Here is a 19,135-nt window from a genome sequence, read left to right as displayed (position 1 = left end):
AAATGTTATTATATTGAAACAAATTTTAAAATAGTTGAAATAACATATTTATGTTTTTTCTGAACTTCAACTGTCTTTGATAATTTTTTTTTAATGTTTCTGTATATTGTGTCTATTTAGATTGTTATTCATTTAGATACCCAAGTATTTGTTTGTGTTTACTTTTTTTGTGATTTTTATATCTTTTTTTGTATTTATATTAATGCTTTTTTCAAATTTTGTTCTTTTTGAAAGAACAAACTTGCATCTTGTTTTGTTAACATTTAAGTTAAGTTTTATAGCCAGTTTTAAATTTTGTTAATTTCCAAACTAAGGTTAGCACTGTCTTGTACATATATGTTGTGAAATAGAAAACCTACTCTTTATAGATAAAAATAATTTGGCCATATGTATTTTGTTTAAAAGTTTAGAACTTTTAAGCTGTTTTTTTTCTGTAAGTTATTTATATGTATTGGAAACAACAGAGGTTTAAAAACTGAGTCTTGCAGAACACCAACATCAATGTTTCCATAAGTTGAAACAAGTCCTCCAAACTCACGAAACGTTTTCTTTCAATGAGATCTGATTTTAACATTAAAATATTTTTTTCCTAAAGCATAACATTCTAATATGTTTAAATTAATTTATCTATCCACACAAACAAAGGCTTTACTTATAGAAGGGGTCGGCTAACTACGGCCCGCGGGCCAGCTGTGGCCCGCTAAACAAAACTATATTTTAAATTGACTTTTTCGAAAAAAAAGTATTTTTATTAGTTTTGCTTTTAAGTTCCTGGTAATCATTCAAAAACCATTTAATATCTTCACTGCTTAAGCTTAAATATGTGAAATAAGATAGATAGTAGTTCTAGCAGTTTTTCTTTTAAGTTTAGATTTTGCTTTTCATTTCAAACACTAACGTCTTGGAGTGTATACAAAAGCTTACGTACTTGGATTGGAAACATTCTTAGATTCAGTAAGTTGACAATGCAATAAGTAATTTTATTTAGCATAAACGTTTTTATGTGTACAAACATTACAGTGTTTTACTAACATGTCAGTTCTTTATAATTTAGGTCTTTGCTTTGACATGTGATTATAAAAATGTTTCTTTTATAATTATTTTATCACTATATTAGATTTGTAAAGAAACATTTAAAATAAGTCAAAAACTATTTACTAATACTGATTTTTTTTTTCCTAAATTATTTTGTTTAAATATCAATCTTGGCTTTTTTAGATTTTTTTATCTTTTAAAAACACTGACTGGTTTGATATAACTAATTGTAACTTTTTCGTTTCAAAAAGTTGCAACCAAGAAAACGTTAATTAGATTATTAAAGTATTTGAAGGTTTTAAAATAAAAACTTGCTCTGTTTGAAATGAAATCAATAATAAAAGTTTTGTTTATATTTTAATTAACTTAACAAAATAACTGAAACTTTAAATATGTGCTGTGCAATGTATTTAATACATAAAGATTAATTTATCTTATAAAGAAGTTGATTATATAAAAAGTGTACATATCTGTTTTTTGAGCTTAGTTTTTTACAGATGTCAGTGAGAGTTGCTTGTAAACGACTACGTGAAATGGCTATCTTCAAAATTCAAAAGACTGGAAGAAAAAGAAAAAAATAACACTTTATGAAACCGAACTAGAAGAGGAAACAGATATAAAATTTTATTAATTGTTTTATTGCATCATTTAGTTGTAGTTGATCGTCTTTTTTTTTTTTGTATCTTTTAAATTTTTTTCAACACAAAACTGTTATGTTATTTAAACAAATTTATAACTAATGATAGAAGTAATATAAGGACAAAAGTACTATATTAAATATTTATTATAGACACTAAAACAAACATACATCCTAAACAGGCCAGGCCCCTATAAGTTGCTAAGTGTGACAAAAACCGAAATAAAAATAAAAACTGACTAAAAATAAAGCTGCGGCCCGCGGAACATTTTGAAATTTGACCCGTGACAACCAATTGCCTGCCAACCCCTATAACTTAGAGGCATTAAAACTGTACATACAGCTTGACTTCTGTCGAATAAAAATAGAATTCCTTCAATAAATTTAGAAAAAGATAAGGCGGTAGAATATCATTTCTGAAACTAAATTGGGAGTTGTTTAAAATATCGTACTTGGTAAAAAATAGTATATATAAACGGCTATATATACAGTTTTTAATAGTTTTGTTTAAGTTTGACAAGATTGAAATTAATTAAATACTGTTAACTAGAATCTAATAGTTTTTAACTTTGAAAATGAAATATAACTTTTCAACACAAGGTTTTTGAAATCATCTTCCAGAAAAGTGTTACTCATAAATTTATAAGACAAGCAGTTTTTATAGATAAGCATTGTACAGGTAGTAGTATACTAAAGTTTTAAATTAAAAAATATCAATCAGAAAAGATTTATATTCGAGTATTAGTCTACCAAGAGATTTGGTCTAATGACCGAATAATAAAAGCGTGTTGATATAAAGTTAAAGCTTGTCTCATAGACCATTAAAGTCCAGGGTTTGGCTCTAAAGACTATTGTCAACAATTTATATTTTGTAAAATCACAAACTATTATGTCATCTGTCTTGCACGTGGAAACTGCACAGCAATTAGACATTATGACGTCACTATCAAACAGTGGTTTAGTTGTGAGTATAATAGCTGTTTGTAGGTTGACTACTACAGTTTTCTCAATTCGTGACTAACTGACGAGTTTAAATGAGAACTTCGGACTTTGGCCTGACGATCAAGGTGGTATGATTAAAAGTTGTGTTAGGTAATTAAATTTAACAAAACTTAAATTTTTAAGATGATTAACACGCACAGACCGTTAGAGTTTACAAAATTAATTTTTACAATTCTATTGCGCTTATAACTTTCTCTGATTTTATAATATAGTATAAACATAGCAAGCAAAACATTAAGCAATAAACTCTTAAAAAGTAAAACGGTATTTCAAAATCCGCTGCCTTATAAAGGTTTACCACGGTCGTTTACACAGCTTTCAAAAAATTATTATATGATAAATCACCCGAATTAGAAAAAAGAAAAGTATTAAGCACTTCTATTTACATTTGCTACAGCGTTTCAAAACTTCCCGATCATTTTTTTAACTTACATGTCAGATGTTATTTATACGTTTTTAATTTTAAAATTTACTAAAGTTCTTTCAAACTCCCCTTTTTCTCTCTTTAATTGTCGCTATTTAAGCTATTAAATTTGTTACCATACACTTCAGTATACACTTACAAGCTGTAAAGTATTTGTTTTCTTAATAAAAATAGTATAATTATCAACAATATTTTTGTTGTTTTACTTAGTCTATTTTTTGTATAAAAGTAAAAGCTGTTTACCATTTTGTAAGTTTACCATAAAAATCTTTTTTAGCTCTTTTAGTTTTAATCTTCCAAATGATACCAATGAATTTTGAACTTTAGTTTTGATACCTTAAATTGTAAGCTTATTTTGAAATAACTACTAAAAGAAACTTATTGTTTGGATAAAACTCTACAAAATAAATATTACATTTACAACCCCGCCCTCAAGTTAAACTTATTCAAAACAGACAAAAACCAACATTTTCTAAAGTATTTTGCTGTAACTAGCTAATATTTTGGTGCTATCTTTTTATATGATTTGCGACTCACAAAAAGCTAAACTCAGAATCCAAGGTCGGGGCAACAGATGCACACTGTGACACGCAACTAAAAAATACAACAAATTTTAATTATCAAAATATTGGTAGCTATAGATGGAATAAAAACTGATAACTAGTATTAAGTACTACTTAATGAGCAGTAAGTTTGTTACTAAAGCAACTAAATAATTTAAAAATTATTCATAAGTTTTTTTTTTTAATGCACTAAAAACCAGCACAAGTTATTAAAAACTATCAGTACAAAATCATTTTTATATACAGCTCAAAAAAGCATAAAAAAGTTTAAACCAAATAGGGTAAGATATTTTAACAACACCAGTTCATTCTCAAAATAGGATGTAAAATATTCTTTAAATATTTCTTAAAAAAATTGTACACCTTGAAATAGAACTGAGTCAAACAAAATTCAAAAAATATCTTTGAAATATTGTAAGTAAAAAAGCCAAGTATAAAAAACTTTAACAAGTAGTAAATGTTTATTTAAAACTCTAAAATAAGTGGTATGTTGATTTTTAACAGAAGTATTATTTGTTCCATTTATCAGGGTTTTTACGAAGAGATTGAGTTGCTGTTTCTATAGCTTCAAAAATAGCCTGAAAATAATTTAAAATGTTGAAAGATACATAACACAACTAAACTTGTTTTAACCATAAGTGATTTATCTATAAACTTTTCAAATACAACAAAAAATTAAAAACTCTAGATACCGTTACGAATGTAACTATCTAGTAATCTGTTTTGAATTGACTGTTTATACGCACTTGTCTAGCTGAAGCAGTGTTGAAACGCATCAAATTGAACAGTTTGTCGTAATTTTCGTTGGTATACACGAACTTTGTGGTCTTGTAATCTCCATGCATACCAAACAGTTTCACGTCGCCAGAATTATCACCTTCTGCTCGTTTCACGCCTGATGATTGAATGTTACCAGTTTTTTTAGAAATAAAATGCTTTTTTAAACAGTAATATTATACTTTTAAGGGCGTCAGAAATGCACGGAGCATCACTTTAGAACGAACTAAATACAGTTAGTTTAATCAAAAAAGTTCAATTTTTAATGAACAAATCATTTGTTTTTATATGTTGGAAAAGAATGTTTCAAAGGAAAAATTCTTATCACAAAAGTTATTTATAAGAAAAATTGAAGCTCGTGGTAAAGTGACTCTGTGCAATTGTTACCTTTAAGACACTGTGAATAAAACTTGATAAAAAAAATTTAATGAAACACATTAAAACTTTTACATAGTTTGTTTGTGTTACACATTTTGCCTATAGATATAAACTCTAAAGCCAAAGAATAAGTGTTATCACAGCAAAATGTCATTGAACTTTTAGGCATTTACTGCTATAAAGCTTCTTCAACCTGGTTCGGAGTGGGTTTTGAAATTCACCGCGGCGATCGGTATGTGGATGACGACGGGGCACCGCGGCACGTCGGCATCGTGGAACACGTAATACTCTTTCATGCCGCCCTTCGAAAGATTGCCCTCACTGTCGACCGGAGTTTTGCCTTTGATTGTGGGGAACGGAATGCCGTACTGCTTGGCCCAGTTTTCGGCTAAATAAAGCTCCTGTTTGTGATTGTTTTTTGTCTTGACACAAACAAAAATACATATAAGCACCTTTTAAGGCCTTTGTAAGGGCCTTTTAGTCATAAGGGTAAATTTAGTAAAGCTAAAACATTGGTAGTATCTATATATATAAATATATATATTATTTATTCAAATGGCGATTTTAAAAATTCTGGAACATATGTTTCACAAAGCTTTAATTTTTCATAAAGCTTTGATCATCAGCCAGTTAAATTCAAAATACAAAGCACTGTACTAAACAAAGATACAAGAGTTATGCAAAAAAACAAAAAACAGTATGACGTAATATTGTACATTACAAATATTCAGTACAAAAATCGATCTACCTTCTAACTAATTAAACAACTAAAATTAACGAAAACAACAGTTAATTGACTATAAAATGCTTCAAAATTTGTTTTGTTTTAAAAGAAGCTTTTTTATATGTCGACAAGACGATATAAATTCGCTTCGCTTATTTAAACAACCTTCCTTTTTTAACGCATACATAACGGCTGTTGATTCTTTTAAGCACAGCCTACAAACAGGGTTGTTACCATCTGCTATTGGCTGTGCTCTTTTTATCACCTCCCAAGTTAATTTAAAATCAATGTTTTTGCGCTTAAGGCCGCAAACATACTTCGAAAGCTCAGTTTTATTTTCGTATACACCACCTTTAAAGGATTTTTTATGGTTGGCATACCGAAATCTGAATTGAGTGGAGCATAGGCCGATGTAGAACTTCTTTTCAAGGTCAGAGTTAACTGTTGCCTTGTAAAAAATGTTCTCTGACCGGCAATTGCCCCCCTTCAAATTGTATTTACAGCCACCGGCGCAATTACACTGATTTTTGATTGAATTACTTTTGTTTAAAATCCTTTGATTATGTGACTTGATTAATCTCTCCAAATTCGCCATACATGAATAACTGATTCGCATATTATGTTTGTTAAATATCTTTGATAATGGGTTATTTTTGTTGAAATGTTTTCAATTTTTGTTTTGAAAATTTCAACAAAAATAACCCATTATCAAAGATATTTAACAAACATAATATGCGAATCAGTTATTCATGTATGGCGAATTTGGAGAGATTAATCAAGTCACATAATCAAAGGATTTTAAACAAAAGTAATTCAATCAAAAATCAGTGTAATTGCGCCGGTGGCTGTAAATTTGAAGCCGGTCAGAGAACATTATTTACAAGGCAACAGTTAACTCTGACCTTGAAAAGAAGTTCTACATCGGCCTATGCTCCACTCAATTCAGATTTCGGTATGCCAACCATAAAAAATCCTTTAAAGGTGGTGTATACGAAAATGAAACTGAGCTTTCGAAGTATGTTTGCGGCCTTAAGCGCAAAAACATTGATTTTAAATTAACTTGGGAGGTGATAAAAAGAGCACAGCCAATAGCAGATGGTAACAACCCTGTTTGTAGGCTGTGCTTAAAAGAATCAACAGCCGTTATGTATGCGTTAAAAAAGGAAGGTTGTTTAAATAAGCGAAGCGAATTTATATCGTCTTGTCGACATATAAAAAAGCTTCTTTTAAAACACAACAAATTTTGAAGCATTTTATAGTCAATTAACTGTTGTTTTCGTTAATTTTAGTTGTTTAATTAGTTAGAAGGTAGATCGATTTTTGTACTGAATATTTGTAATGTACAATATTACGTCATACTGTTTTTTGTTTTTTTGCATAACTTTTGTATCTTTGTTTAGTACAGTGCTTTGTATTTTGAATTTAACTGGCTGATGATCAAAGCTTTATGAAAAATTAAAGCTTTGTGAAACATATGTTCCAGAATTTTTAAAATCGCCATTTGAATAAATTATTTAAAAGCCCTTCAAAGGGCTCAGTTGAAAGTGTTTACGTTTAAACATTAACCTTATTTTATATATATATATATATATATATATAGAGAGAGAGCTTTTTGAGACTCCGTAGATCTGTTCTTAAATTTATTTGAGAGCAGTGAAACGCCGTTAGTTGAAATAAAGTTTTAGCACAAGAACATCTGTTAATTTATTGAAATGGCGATTTTAAAAATACTGGAACATATGTTTCATAAAGACAAAAAAGATTGTCTTTAATCTTCAGCCAGTTCAAATTTAAAATAAAAAGCACTTTGGTAAACAAAGATGCAAAAGTTTACAAAAAAAAAAAAAAAAAACAATCTGACGTAAGAATTGAACATTGTACATTACAAATATTCAGTACAAAAATCGATCTACCATCTAATTAATCAAACAACTAAAATTTAACGAAAACAACAGTTAATTGACTATAAAATACTTCAAAATTTGTTGTATTTTAAGAGGAGCTTTTTCATATGTCGACAAGACGATATGAATTCACTCCTCTTATTTGAACAACCTTCCTTTTTTAACGCATACATAACGATTGTTGATTCTTTTAAGCACAACCTACAAACAGGGTTGTTACCATCTGCTATTGGCTGTGCTCTTTTTATCACCTCCCAAGTTAATTTAAAATCAATGTTTTTGCGCTTAAGAGCTTTCGAAGTATGTTTGCGGCCTTACGCGCAAAAACATTGATTTTAAATTAACTTGGGAGGTGATAAAAAGAACACTGCCAATAGCAGATGGTAACAACCCTGTTTGTAGGCTGTGCTTAAAAGAATCAACAGCCGTTATGTATGCGTTAAAAAAGGAAGGTTGTTTAAATAAGAGGAGTGAATTCATATCGTCTTGTCGACAAATGAAAAAGCTCCTCTTAAAATACAACAAATTTTGAAGTATTTTATAGTCAATTAACTGTTGTTTTCGTTAAATTTTAGTTGTTTGATTAATTAGATGGTAGATCGATTTTTGTACTGAATATTTGTAATGTACAATGTTCAATTCTTACGTCAGATTGTTTTTTTTTTTTTGTATAATTTTGCATCTTTGTTTACCAAAGTGCTTTTTATTTTAAATTTGAACTGGCTGAAGATTAAAGACAATCTTTTTTGTCTTTATGAAACATATGTTCCAGTATTTTTAAAATCGCCATTTCAATAAATTATTTAAAAGCCCTTCAAGTGGGCTCAGTAGAAGGTGTTCAAGTTTAAATATTAACCTTATTTTATATATATAAATTTATAATCTAAATATTTCAAATACTAAATGCTCCTTTATAAACACTGACTTCAAACGGCTGATAATCGTCACTTTTACGCGCGCTCAAGTCGCACGAAATTATGACGTCAATTTTCCTCTGATGACGCAACAGAAGAGGGTAAGGAGAATTGAAGGCCAGTCCGGCGTCGGCGAGGTTCAATTTGTCTTCCGAGGTGTCCATGGCTTCATCGCAGTCCGCAAACTCTTCTTCTGATAATTTAGTTTGTATTTATATTTTTACTTAAACAACTTTTTTTTGTGAAAAAAGGTAATAATATTTTTAGTTTTACGTGTTCGTTTAAATAACTTATTTTTAGTGAAAAAGTTAATCATTTTTTTAGTTTTACGTTTTTATTCAAATAATTTTTTTTACAAGTTAATTATTTTCTTAGTTTTACGTTTTTATTTAAATAATTTTGTTTTTAAAGTTAACCATTTTCTTAGTTTTACGTTTTTATTCAAATAAACTTTTTTTTACTAGTTAATAATTTTCTTAGCTTACGTTTTTATTCAAATAAATTACAACTTTTGTGAAACAAGTTGATCATTTTCTCAGTTTTAGGTATTCATTAAAATATTTTTCCCTGCGCATAGCAGAATATTTAGCGCGACTTTTTGCACTGCCGGTGGAGTTATTCTGACCTCGTAAGTAACAAATGAAAATAATTTTAACTGAGATAAATATCATATAACAACTTTCTCTTATGTCCTTGGTTCCTTTCCTCAACGGATTCAAAGGTTTTTCATTGGCCCACCTCAACCCCTGCATGAAACTCCAAGATTGTCCGGTTACAAACACTCGAAACTGTTAATTAAAATTAACCATAAAAAAATGTTTATAAACCACTATCTAATACAGCTGCTGGTTTTTATAAACTAGGTATTTGTAGTCTGAAAAATTTAATCGAAAAACTATTTAATATTGAATCTCACTTTGCAAAGCCCATCGTACATCTTCTCTTTCCAGCTTCTGTTATCTTCACTATCCTAATAATTATTAAACTTTTTTAATACAGCTGTCATTAAATAAAGCTGAACACAAAAATTAAAAATACTTGGTTGCTTTGTAGAAGAAAATCATTTCCCGCGTCCTCCCTGTTTGGTTAGAATTTAAAAAATTTAATAAAAATTCTCACCACACTTGTAGTTGGTTTTATTTTTTTCACTTATACTAGTCTCGTCGGTTTTAAATCCTTCTATTTTTGAAAATGCTTTTATGCTGAGTTGATTTTCTTTTGCTTACTTTGTAATTCATGTCAAAAAGTTTCAAAACTACAGTAATTTTAGCAAACTGTTACAAGAAAAGGAATAAAACTACAAATAATAATAAAATGAAAGATAAATCATTTCTTGCCTATCTTCCGCAGTTGAACTTGAATTAAGCAGCCAGTCTGTTGCGGATTTTTTGAAAGATTTTCTTAATTCTGATAAAAATAAAAGCTTTAAGGCATGATTCAAATTCTGACATTTAAAACTATGATAGTTTCGAAAACTGTGAACTATCTCTTTATATAACAGTTTTTTGGTTTTTTTACTACTTTAATCGTATTAGTTATATTATTTAGTTTTTTAATTTATTTTATTTTACTTTTAGAGATATGGCTAACAAGTTTCACAATCCACTAAAATATGGCTATTTTTGTAATTATGAATTTTATCGTTCAGTAAATGTTTTTTTATCATCATAAACTTATCAATATCTAGTAGACTTTTTATAATTTCAAGTAATTATTTTAGAGGCCGTTTAAAAAATTCTTTTAAGAATTTGAACTGTCATGTAACTTGTTTTAAATAGACATATTAAACGGACATTAACACTCAAAAACTAAACCATGCTACATAACTTACAAACCTTTGATGAATTTCCTAAATTCATCTATTTTCATGTTTAAAAACCTCGAAGGCATCATGGCGAAGGCGCTGCCCCAAACACCCTGTAACAAGTTTAATCTAAATACAACTCGCAGCACTCCAACAAATCACAATTTGAAAAAAGTATTTCGAATAAAAAAAAAACCATGAGAAAATGAAGGGGAGCTTCCTCGAAGTTGTGAACCTTGGTTCCCATCGCGTACCTGCAGTTGAAGTCTTCGGTGGGAACGTAGGCGGCGTATTTCGGAATGCCCACTTCGTAAGGGGAAAATTCCACCCATTCTGCAAATTATTACTTTAGATAGATGTTGAATAGCACACGATGGCGCGCCAGCAACAATTTCAACGTTTATGAGATAACTTAATAATGTTAAAGTAAACTACATTTCTTCTACGGGATTGGAAAACAAGCTTTGGTTTCAAAATAAATAAAAAAAATCAAGAGACGCAAACCGTGGAACTGCACGGAGGGTTCGTTCAACCGAACATTCAAGCAAGCCATTAACGGCATAGGGTTTTCCCCGTTATCGATAATATTTTTCATCGAAGACAGCTTGTGATTTTTCCAGCTTTCCATCTAAATTATTTTGATGTTTTCAAAATTTACAGCATTTCGCAGTGCAACAATTTACGACAAAAAAATTAGCTTCTAAAAAGTTTCTGAATGCCGACTTTTCAAAGAAAACTAGTATAGTTCCAGAAACAAAAACGATCACTCACGTTTTCGCCGAACAATATGCTACCAATGATATAGCCCCAATTGTCGACTAGCGATGCCGGCTGACCTTGCTCAAATATGCTGCATTTTATTTTCTCCGAACAAAGTCTGAAAAAAAGCTACAATACGAAAAGATTACATGTTTTTAATATTTCAAAATGTTTAAAATACAGGTTTTTTAAGTAATTTAAAATGTTGATTCATTCATCACCGAATTTAATATGCTTTTATCAAAACTTATTTATACTCATATACATATAAAGTCTAACAAAACTTTATTACGGCACTTGTATTTTTTGTACTTTAACGGATAAGTATTTAAAATTAAAAATTACTTTTTTATTTCAAAAACTACTACGTTTGCAAAATAAAAAAGTACGATTTAAAATATTATAAACTTTTTTACTTTTAAAGAACTTTTTTTATAACTTTATCAGATTTCATAGCAGTAACACTTTTTACGAAAATATTTTATTCTGAAAGTACTATTTTTTACTTTTTTTTTATACCGTAAAACTAACTTAAGAATCTTTTCATGATCACCTACTGTTCTCTTTGAAATTCTCTCTCTTGCCAACTTATTAACAGGGTCAATACCCTCTGAGGAAAACTCTGAGTTCATGTATGCAAAAGACAGAGCCCTGAAATTTTTTAGTCATAATTTTAAACTTTATCTTAATTTTCTTAAGCATTTTGTTGTAGATTACATCTTGTAAATTAAGTTTTAGCTCTATGGCTGCGTATCGAATGTTACCTTTTGACTATATTTAAAACAAAGTATGTTTGAGATAGAAAAAATGACCTCAGTAATAAATTTTGTGTCACTAATTTTGTATTGTAGAAGAAAAGTATAAAAAATTAAAGATAACTGCTAAAAATATAACATATATTGTTGTTTAAATGGTATGCTGTTTGAATTTGATTTTATAGTGCTTCAAAAATAAAACAGAGCAAGTTATATTTAAAATAAAACAAACACTGTTTTATAAAAATTACAACTTTAGTGTTTAAATTGAAATGTTATTGAGTGCACAGCAATTATCGCAAATCATATTTTTGCAATTTGTATGATTAAATGTAAGATTTAAATATTTATGCAATGTACAGCGTTTTTGCAAACATAATCAGCATTATAAATCTATTAAGTCATAAAATTTGTATTTTTGTATAAATATTTACTCTCAAACTAATATTTTTTCTGAAGATAGTTTAAGCACGGTTATGCTAACAAAACTTTTATGAACCTTTCTAACAAACTTTTTTTTAATGACTTTTTATTAAAATTTTTGTATTATATAAGTTGCCATAAGTAAAGCCATAAGGCTTATCCGGGCAGTTCGCCGACTCAAGCTTTCAATTAAACTTTTTTATTGGTATTAGCAAGGTTGGCAAATGTTTTTTGGCAAATTTTCTTCAGGTTTTCAAAATTTCTTCCAGGTTTTCAAAAGTATACATTTTAGGGTCTATTTTTATTATAAAGTTAAGCTTAAGGTAAGAAACTGTATTAAACAGTATAAAATCATTGAAAAGATACTGTAAAGCTACTTAAAACGTGTTTAAAAAGAAATTGATGATGACAAAAAAAATTTATCTATAGGATAAATTTTTGTGTCGAATCCAAGTTTTACTACTTAACATGTTAAAATTGTTAAAAATTCAAGAATTTTCCGGGTTTATTCTTCAAAAATTCTCTAATTCCAGGTTTTTTAGCCTAAAATGTCAAATTTCAGGTTTTTCCAGGTTTTCAGGTTTTTTGGCAACCCCTTATTAGAAGCTGGTTTGACACTTTGCTAGATAGCAGTTGCTTAAAGTTTATATGTTAATGGCATCAATCGGTTTATAGATACATCTGGAGTTTTAAATGTATACTAAGTGCAAAAAAATCATTATTACTGAAAATATAAGTTACTCTCTATAAATAAACAATAAGCGCCAATTTAGAGCATAAGTGAAGTCCGACATTATTTTTTACTAAAAATAACATTTCATCTTATATGAAAGCTTAAAGTACAAACTACAAGCCAGTTTTTATAGAATTGAAAAATCTTAAATAACGTTTGAGATATTTTAGTTTTTATAAAAAATTGTAGTACGAACGTATAGACCGCAAATTTTTTGGGAGTAATTTTCTCGGAAATTTTAAAAATTACTAAAAATCTATCTTCTTCTTCATTTTTTGAGCTAAAAACCTCAAACTTTTAGGAAACGTTCCTTTTATAGTTTAAAAGACTTTGAATGTTGGAATTTTAAAAATATTAAAAAATAAAAATTTTAGATAAAAAAAAACAAAAAAAAAAGTGATTTTTTTTAAATAGTAATTTTATTTTTCAAAATTAAAAAAATTCCTGCATTCAATCGTTTAGAAATTTCATAATACTTTTTCTGTAAAAATTTGAAGAAGATTGCTTGAAAAAGAAGGAGGAGATAGATTTTTAGTGAAATGGTCTTTTTTCGCATTTTTAGTTTGCGCCTTCCATTAGAAACCTATTGAGGTGACAGACTTTGATCACTCATATCTCAAAAACTACTTTGATTTCTTTGAAGCGGTTAAAAATGTCTTATAGCTCAGATAAAACTCTATAAAATAAGATCAACTTGTAAAAATCAAGGTGGACACCCCCCTATGCCCTTAATCTTCTTTGAATTTTTGAAAATGGTGATTGGTCTTCAAAAACTTGCGTCTATTGTAAATAGGCACAATTTTATTTAATACATTAACTCAATTTAAATAAAGAAAAACAATGAAGTTTATTTATGACCAAGATAATTGTAGTCTGGATAAAAACTTTTAATCTTATAGATTAAAATTATTTGCTAATAAAATTTTTATAAAAACTTTGTTAAGAACTGGGTGAGTAATTTTTCAAACGATTTAAACTTGCCTTATCTAGCTTTACAAAAGTTGTCTTACATCTCTGGTCATATCTCTATAACAATACTTTTGAATTTACAGTGTGGAAGTAAACTTTTTGCGTAATAAACATTAAAAATAAAAAAAATCATTTGAAATCAAACCAGGTCGAGCCGGACAGACCGCTGAGGTAACTCGTGGCGTCCAAAACCCCCATGTCCTCCAGCGCTTTCAAGCAACCCAGGTAGCCGACCATGGCGCGAATCCCGCCTCCGGACCCCATCACGGCCACGGTCGGGGTTTCGTTCAAATTTCTAGGAGCTTTTTCACCCAAAATCTTCTTCAGAGCGCTGAAAGCGTTCTTCTTCCTCTTTTCGATGAACTTCTTCTCGCCTTCGCACAAAGACACGCCGAATCGCATGTTGGTCACGTCTCTGCAGAACCAAATGTGGTGCTTAATTTCGCATACTTGTACACGAATAAGCAACAACACATACAAAGTAAAAACTTTTACACATTTTGAAGTGTTACTAACCTTGATGCTTTTCTCGTGACTTCAATGTTGATTGTTGATTCCTAAAAATCATTTAAAGTTTTCAAATACATCACTGTTAAATTTTATTAGCAAAAAAAAAGTTTTTATTTGAGAATTTTTATTTAAAACTCCTTAAGTCGTTTTTACAATCACCCACTTTGTAGAAATTTTTTAAATAATCGACCTCTTTTACTAGTTATTTACTTATTTTCTTGGTATCTTTAAAAAAAAAACTTTTAGGACATGAATGTAAAATTATTAAACTAGCTTCAGCTGTAAGTTAAACTTTTTTATCAGACATTTGAGGTTTAACAAACATAAAATTAAAAATTGATAAGAGATACATTGAGATATTACTAAAAAAATTGAAGTCATTTATGCTATATAAAAACTAGGTAAGTTTTTATATAAATTTAAACAAGCTTTAGGGGTAGTCATTACTATAAGCACTTTTACAAAAAAATTATAATATAAAACAAAATTAGTCCATTTTTTAGTTACTTTTTAAGCAAAACAAATGTATTTAATAAAATAAAAATTTTAAGACTTTGATAGGTGCACAAAAACGTATTTATTTATTTTCACTTGTTTAAAAATAATTATATTTACTTTAAGTGTTAAATATAAAAAATAATTATATTTACTTTAGAACTTATAACTAAACCAGTTTCTTACCCCGAATTTTAAAGAAACTTTTTCAACCTTTTCATATTCTACTGTGTTTACATCGAAAACAACAGTGTCTCCAACTTGAGGTTTTATGCTCATTTCATCTTTTAGTTTGAACTGAAAAATAATACTTTAACTATACTCCAGAGATATTCAGCAAAAGTTATCATGCTCCGTTAGTAGCCGCTCAATTTTACAAATTATTGTGGTAAATTAAAACATAAAGGAATTTTTAAAACTAAACATTTTCAGGGTGGCCAATGGTTTTTGAAAAATTTCATCTGGGTTTTTAGAAATTCCTTCAGGTTTTGAAAGTACACGTTTTTGGGTCTACTTTAAGTTTAAAGTAAAAAACTACTAAATAGTAGAAAACATTGAAAGATACTGTAAAGCTTCTTTAATAGGTTTTTATATTAAAAGAAATTTTGATAAGCACAAAAAATTCTTATTTATATGATAGATTCTTTGTGTCAAATCGATATCTCATTACTTAACATGTAAAAATTGTTTGAAATTTTAGGTTTTTTAGTGATTTTTATTCAAAATATCTCAAACTCTAAAAATATTTTCAGCCTAAATTATCAAATTCTAGGTATTTTGGGGATTACGGTTTTTCGCGGCCATCCTGCAAACTTTTTTGCGTTGAATACTACTTACAGAATATAAAAGTTGTTCAACTAGTTAAAAATTTTAGAATAATCGTTTTTTGTGTTGAAAAAATTTATAATAGATCAAAAACTAAATAAATAAGCTATACTTTAAAAAATAAAACATTGTAAGTTTATTCAAATTTGAATAAACAAGCTTAAGGTAAAATTACTTATTTTACAGTATTGAACACTTTTGATATTCATTATATTCAAAAGTTATAAGTTGTAAAAGTAGTTTTAAAATTCAGACAACCAGATTTTCAAAAAGACTTCCAATATGTCTAGAAAAGTAACAAAAAACTCACTTCAATTTGACATTTTTTTCCACTTGACTTTTCAGGAAAAAGGAAGAAGAACCACTCATTCCACACTGGGCTCTTGTTGTTGTCGACTGTTTCCGTTCTAAGCTCCTCATCGCCGACGGTTCCCATTCCTTTCAGCTTCAAGTACGGATCGGGATCATCAACTGTTAGAAACAAATTGAGTGTTTTGAAAAGTTTGTTCAACTTTTAATCCAAGCATTTAAAGGTGAAAAGTCAGTTTAGATGTATTAGGAAATTTGTAAAGGAATTTGTGATTGCTTTTATGATTTGACATGATGAAGATTAATTTTTCTGAAGCAGTGTTTAGTAAAAATAAGCGATAAATCTTGTTCATTTCTTTGCACTTGTTTAAGAAATGAAAGACCACTTAAATTTAAGTATTGAGTGTTTAATTAAGTGCAGTTATATACAATTCAAACTTTTTATTAAAAACAGTGTAAATACTTTAGAGTAGATTAAGGGTGGGAAACGTTTTCAGTCAGCGGGGGCCAGATGATGAAAACTTTAGTACTTAGCAGGGTGAAGAACTTTTATTCTACAGATTTACGAAAATTACTCAACTATCCAAACAGTTTAAACAAACTACTTATTCTATGTTACTGTTTGTTTACTTTGTCTAATGTAAGTTTCAAATCTTCCGTAAATTGTACATAAAACTTTTTTTTTTCTTTAGTATATCAGAAGATATAGTGCAAGTTTCAAAACTTGGTCTAGTGGCCGTATTTACATGCTTTCCGCGGGCTGTATGCTGCCCAACCCTAGATAAGATTATGGATGTCCAACATTTTGAAAACAGTAATTTATGAAGGCTACTAAACCTTCAATAATAAATTAAATATACTAAAAATTTAGATAAGTAAAAAAATAATGTGAATTAGATTTGTTAATATATGTGTTTTTTTTTAATACAGGACATTTAATATTAAATTTTGTTTTAAGTTGACAAAGGGAAGTTTCGATTAAATTTTGCACTAAGTCCATTTCAATTTAAATTAAAGTGCAATGTATTTTCAACATTAAGTAGTCAATTTAAAAGACTGATTTGGTTGTAGAAATTTCATATAAGTTTATTTAATTTAACTTATAAGTAATTACATGTGTCTAATATCCGTCTTTTTATTTCTCCATTCAGAACTTTTACTAATATCACATCAGAATTTTGATAGCGTTGTGTATCTACCTGTTTATAAACAAATTTAAGTTAAAATATTTGATTTTTAAAAGTTAATTGAATCCTAGTATGTTTAAACAGAAAACAAGTAGATTATTAACCTTTTTTTTACTGAAAACATATCTTTAACTATTCAAATAAGTAGAATTCAAGTATTGTTATTGAAATGAAAAAAAATAAAAAATACTTCAACTTGTTTTTAATTTGAAAATAATTAGCTACAAATTATTTATAGTTATAAATAACAAGTTTTTTGTTTCAAAAATAAAACAAAGTGTGCTTTAATATATTAACTTTTGAAATGTCTTTTAAAATGGATTTATGTTAGTTTTACTATCTTAACTTGCCGCGATACTTGTTTTGCCTAACTTCAAACTATTTTGCTATCTAGAATAAGAAAAGAAGAAAATACAAACAGTTACTTTTTGTTTGCTTATTTATATAAAATATTACTTAAGATAAACAGACTTATATTTACTTTAATTGGTTGAAAACTTATCAAGAGATATATTTACAACTATAACAGCACTATATACATGGTAATAAAAATTTACAATGAATCAAAAAAGTGTTCTTAAAAATAGGCTATGAACTAAAATGTGGTATTGCTGTATTTTGTTCAGATCAAAATATATATAAACTTGTGTACTAAAGCTATTTCTTTAAAAAGCTAGTTTCAAAAATTTTACTTTTTAACTTATTTTGGTTTAACAGTTAAGATTTTAAGTAAGTCTCTTTTTTTTGTTAAAAAAATAATACTATTTATAACAAAAAAGATATACTATATAGTTTTATTATCTAAAGATAAATTTTAAATAAAATTATAAAGCTTAAAGTATATTAACTTTTATATAATATTTTTAATGGTTTTAAATATAAATTTCAATTTTTTTAAGGAAATATGACAGTGAGGTAAATACTTAAAAGGTTTATTGTTAACTTTAGCTCAAAGTTAATGGTTTAAATAAAAAAAAGTTTCAAATTCTAGGTCAAGCGGCCTGCAGAGTTTAACTTTATGTTATTGTATAAACAAGAAATTATGCTACTTACTTCATACTCCTGTTCAAGGTCCCTTTCACCTCCTATATTTAGTAATAGTTATAATAGAATAATTTGTATTTGTAAAAACCTAAGAAAAAAATTACTAAAACATTTAATTATGATACTAAGAATTATATCTACGCAAATAATGTTTAATTGAGGAATTTATTAACATAACTTTTATTCTCAAACTAAAAAAAATTGTACCTGAACTCATTGTTGTTTTTAACTGCAATTAATTTCCAATTTATAAACACCTGTAATACAAATAGAGGACATAAATAAACTTTTAGTTTAAAATTTTTTCAAACTGTTACAATACTTTATTTAGTATTTACATAAACAAAGAAATTTTGTAAATGCTACATAACAGAGAAAGCTTAAACACTAAATATTTAGACTTAATTATGGATGGCAAGCTAGGCTATAGTTCACTTTTAATCTTAAAAAAATTAAAAGTTTATTGCAGTTTTTATCTAAATTAAAGTACTTTTTGTTCATAACTACTATAAAATTTTAGTGTATTGTAGTGTATTGCTTTTTTGCTGATTTTATTTTTTGCTAATTTAGTTTCAGAGCTACTGATGATGTTCAGAGTAACCTTTTAGTTTTCAGCTTCTTGCAATTTTTCAAAATGATTTAAGAACCTTGTTTTGTGTGAGTTGCTTTTTATTTTCTAGGCAGTCTTTAGTTAGTTGGACTAAGATCAAAAAAATTGTTCACGTAAGTATACCATTCCTCCTGCAAGAGTTTAACTACCTCTGAGTTTGTCCTTTCTACCATCAAATTGAACTACTTCTTTTTTTGTTTTAAGAACTGCTATGTAGTTATTTGTCTTACTAGAAAAGATTACTATATTTACTGAAATTTAAAGAGCTTATTTAAATAATGATGCACATCCTTATTTAAATTAAAGTATTTATTTTAGCAATTTTTTATTCTAATTTTAGTCCTAAACTTAGCA

At 28.0% G+C, this 19,135-nt stretch overlaps 1 protein-coding gene across 1 annotated transcript; it reads right to left on the bottom strand.

Moving 5' to 3' along the window:
* Positions 1–4,170: 4,170 nt before the first annotated feature.
* On the bottom strand, positions 4,171–18,388 carry LOC145844944 (cytosolic phospholipase A2-like). Its single transcript, XM_082952362.1, has 17 exons — positions 18,379–18,388; positions 18,181–18,212; positions 17,055–17,139; positions 15,942–16,102; positions 14,993–15,103; positions 14,318–14,358; positions 13,947–14,216; positions 11,453–11,572; positions 10,934–11,039; positions 10,667–10,790; positions 10,359–10,495; positions 9,275–9,328; positions 9,038–9,146; positions 8,370–8,551; positions 5,010–5,217; positions 4,408–4,556; positions 4,171–4,239 (listed from the first exon to the last, which is right to left on the bottom strand). The coding sequence occupies exons 1-17, from the start codon at positions 18,386–18,388 to the stop codon at positions 4,171–4,173; spliced, it is 1,968 nt and encodes a 655-aa protein (XP_082808488.1).
* Positions 18,389–19,135: the final 747 nt, after the last annotated feature.

Source organism: Thalia democratica, chromosome 9 (assembly GCF_965202585.1).
Source record: "Thalia democratica chromosome 9, ktThaDemo2.hap1.1, whole genome shotgun sequence".
NCBI classification, from domain to species: Eukaryota; Metazoa; Chordata; class Thaliacea; order Salpida; family Salpidae; genus Thalia; species Thalia democratica.
This window is presented reverse-complemented; position numbering and strand designations above follow the sequence as displayed.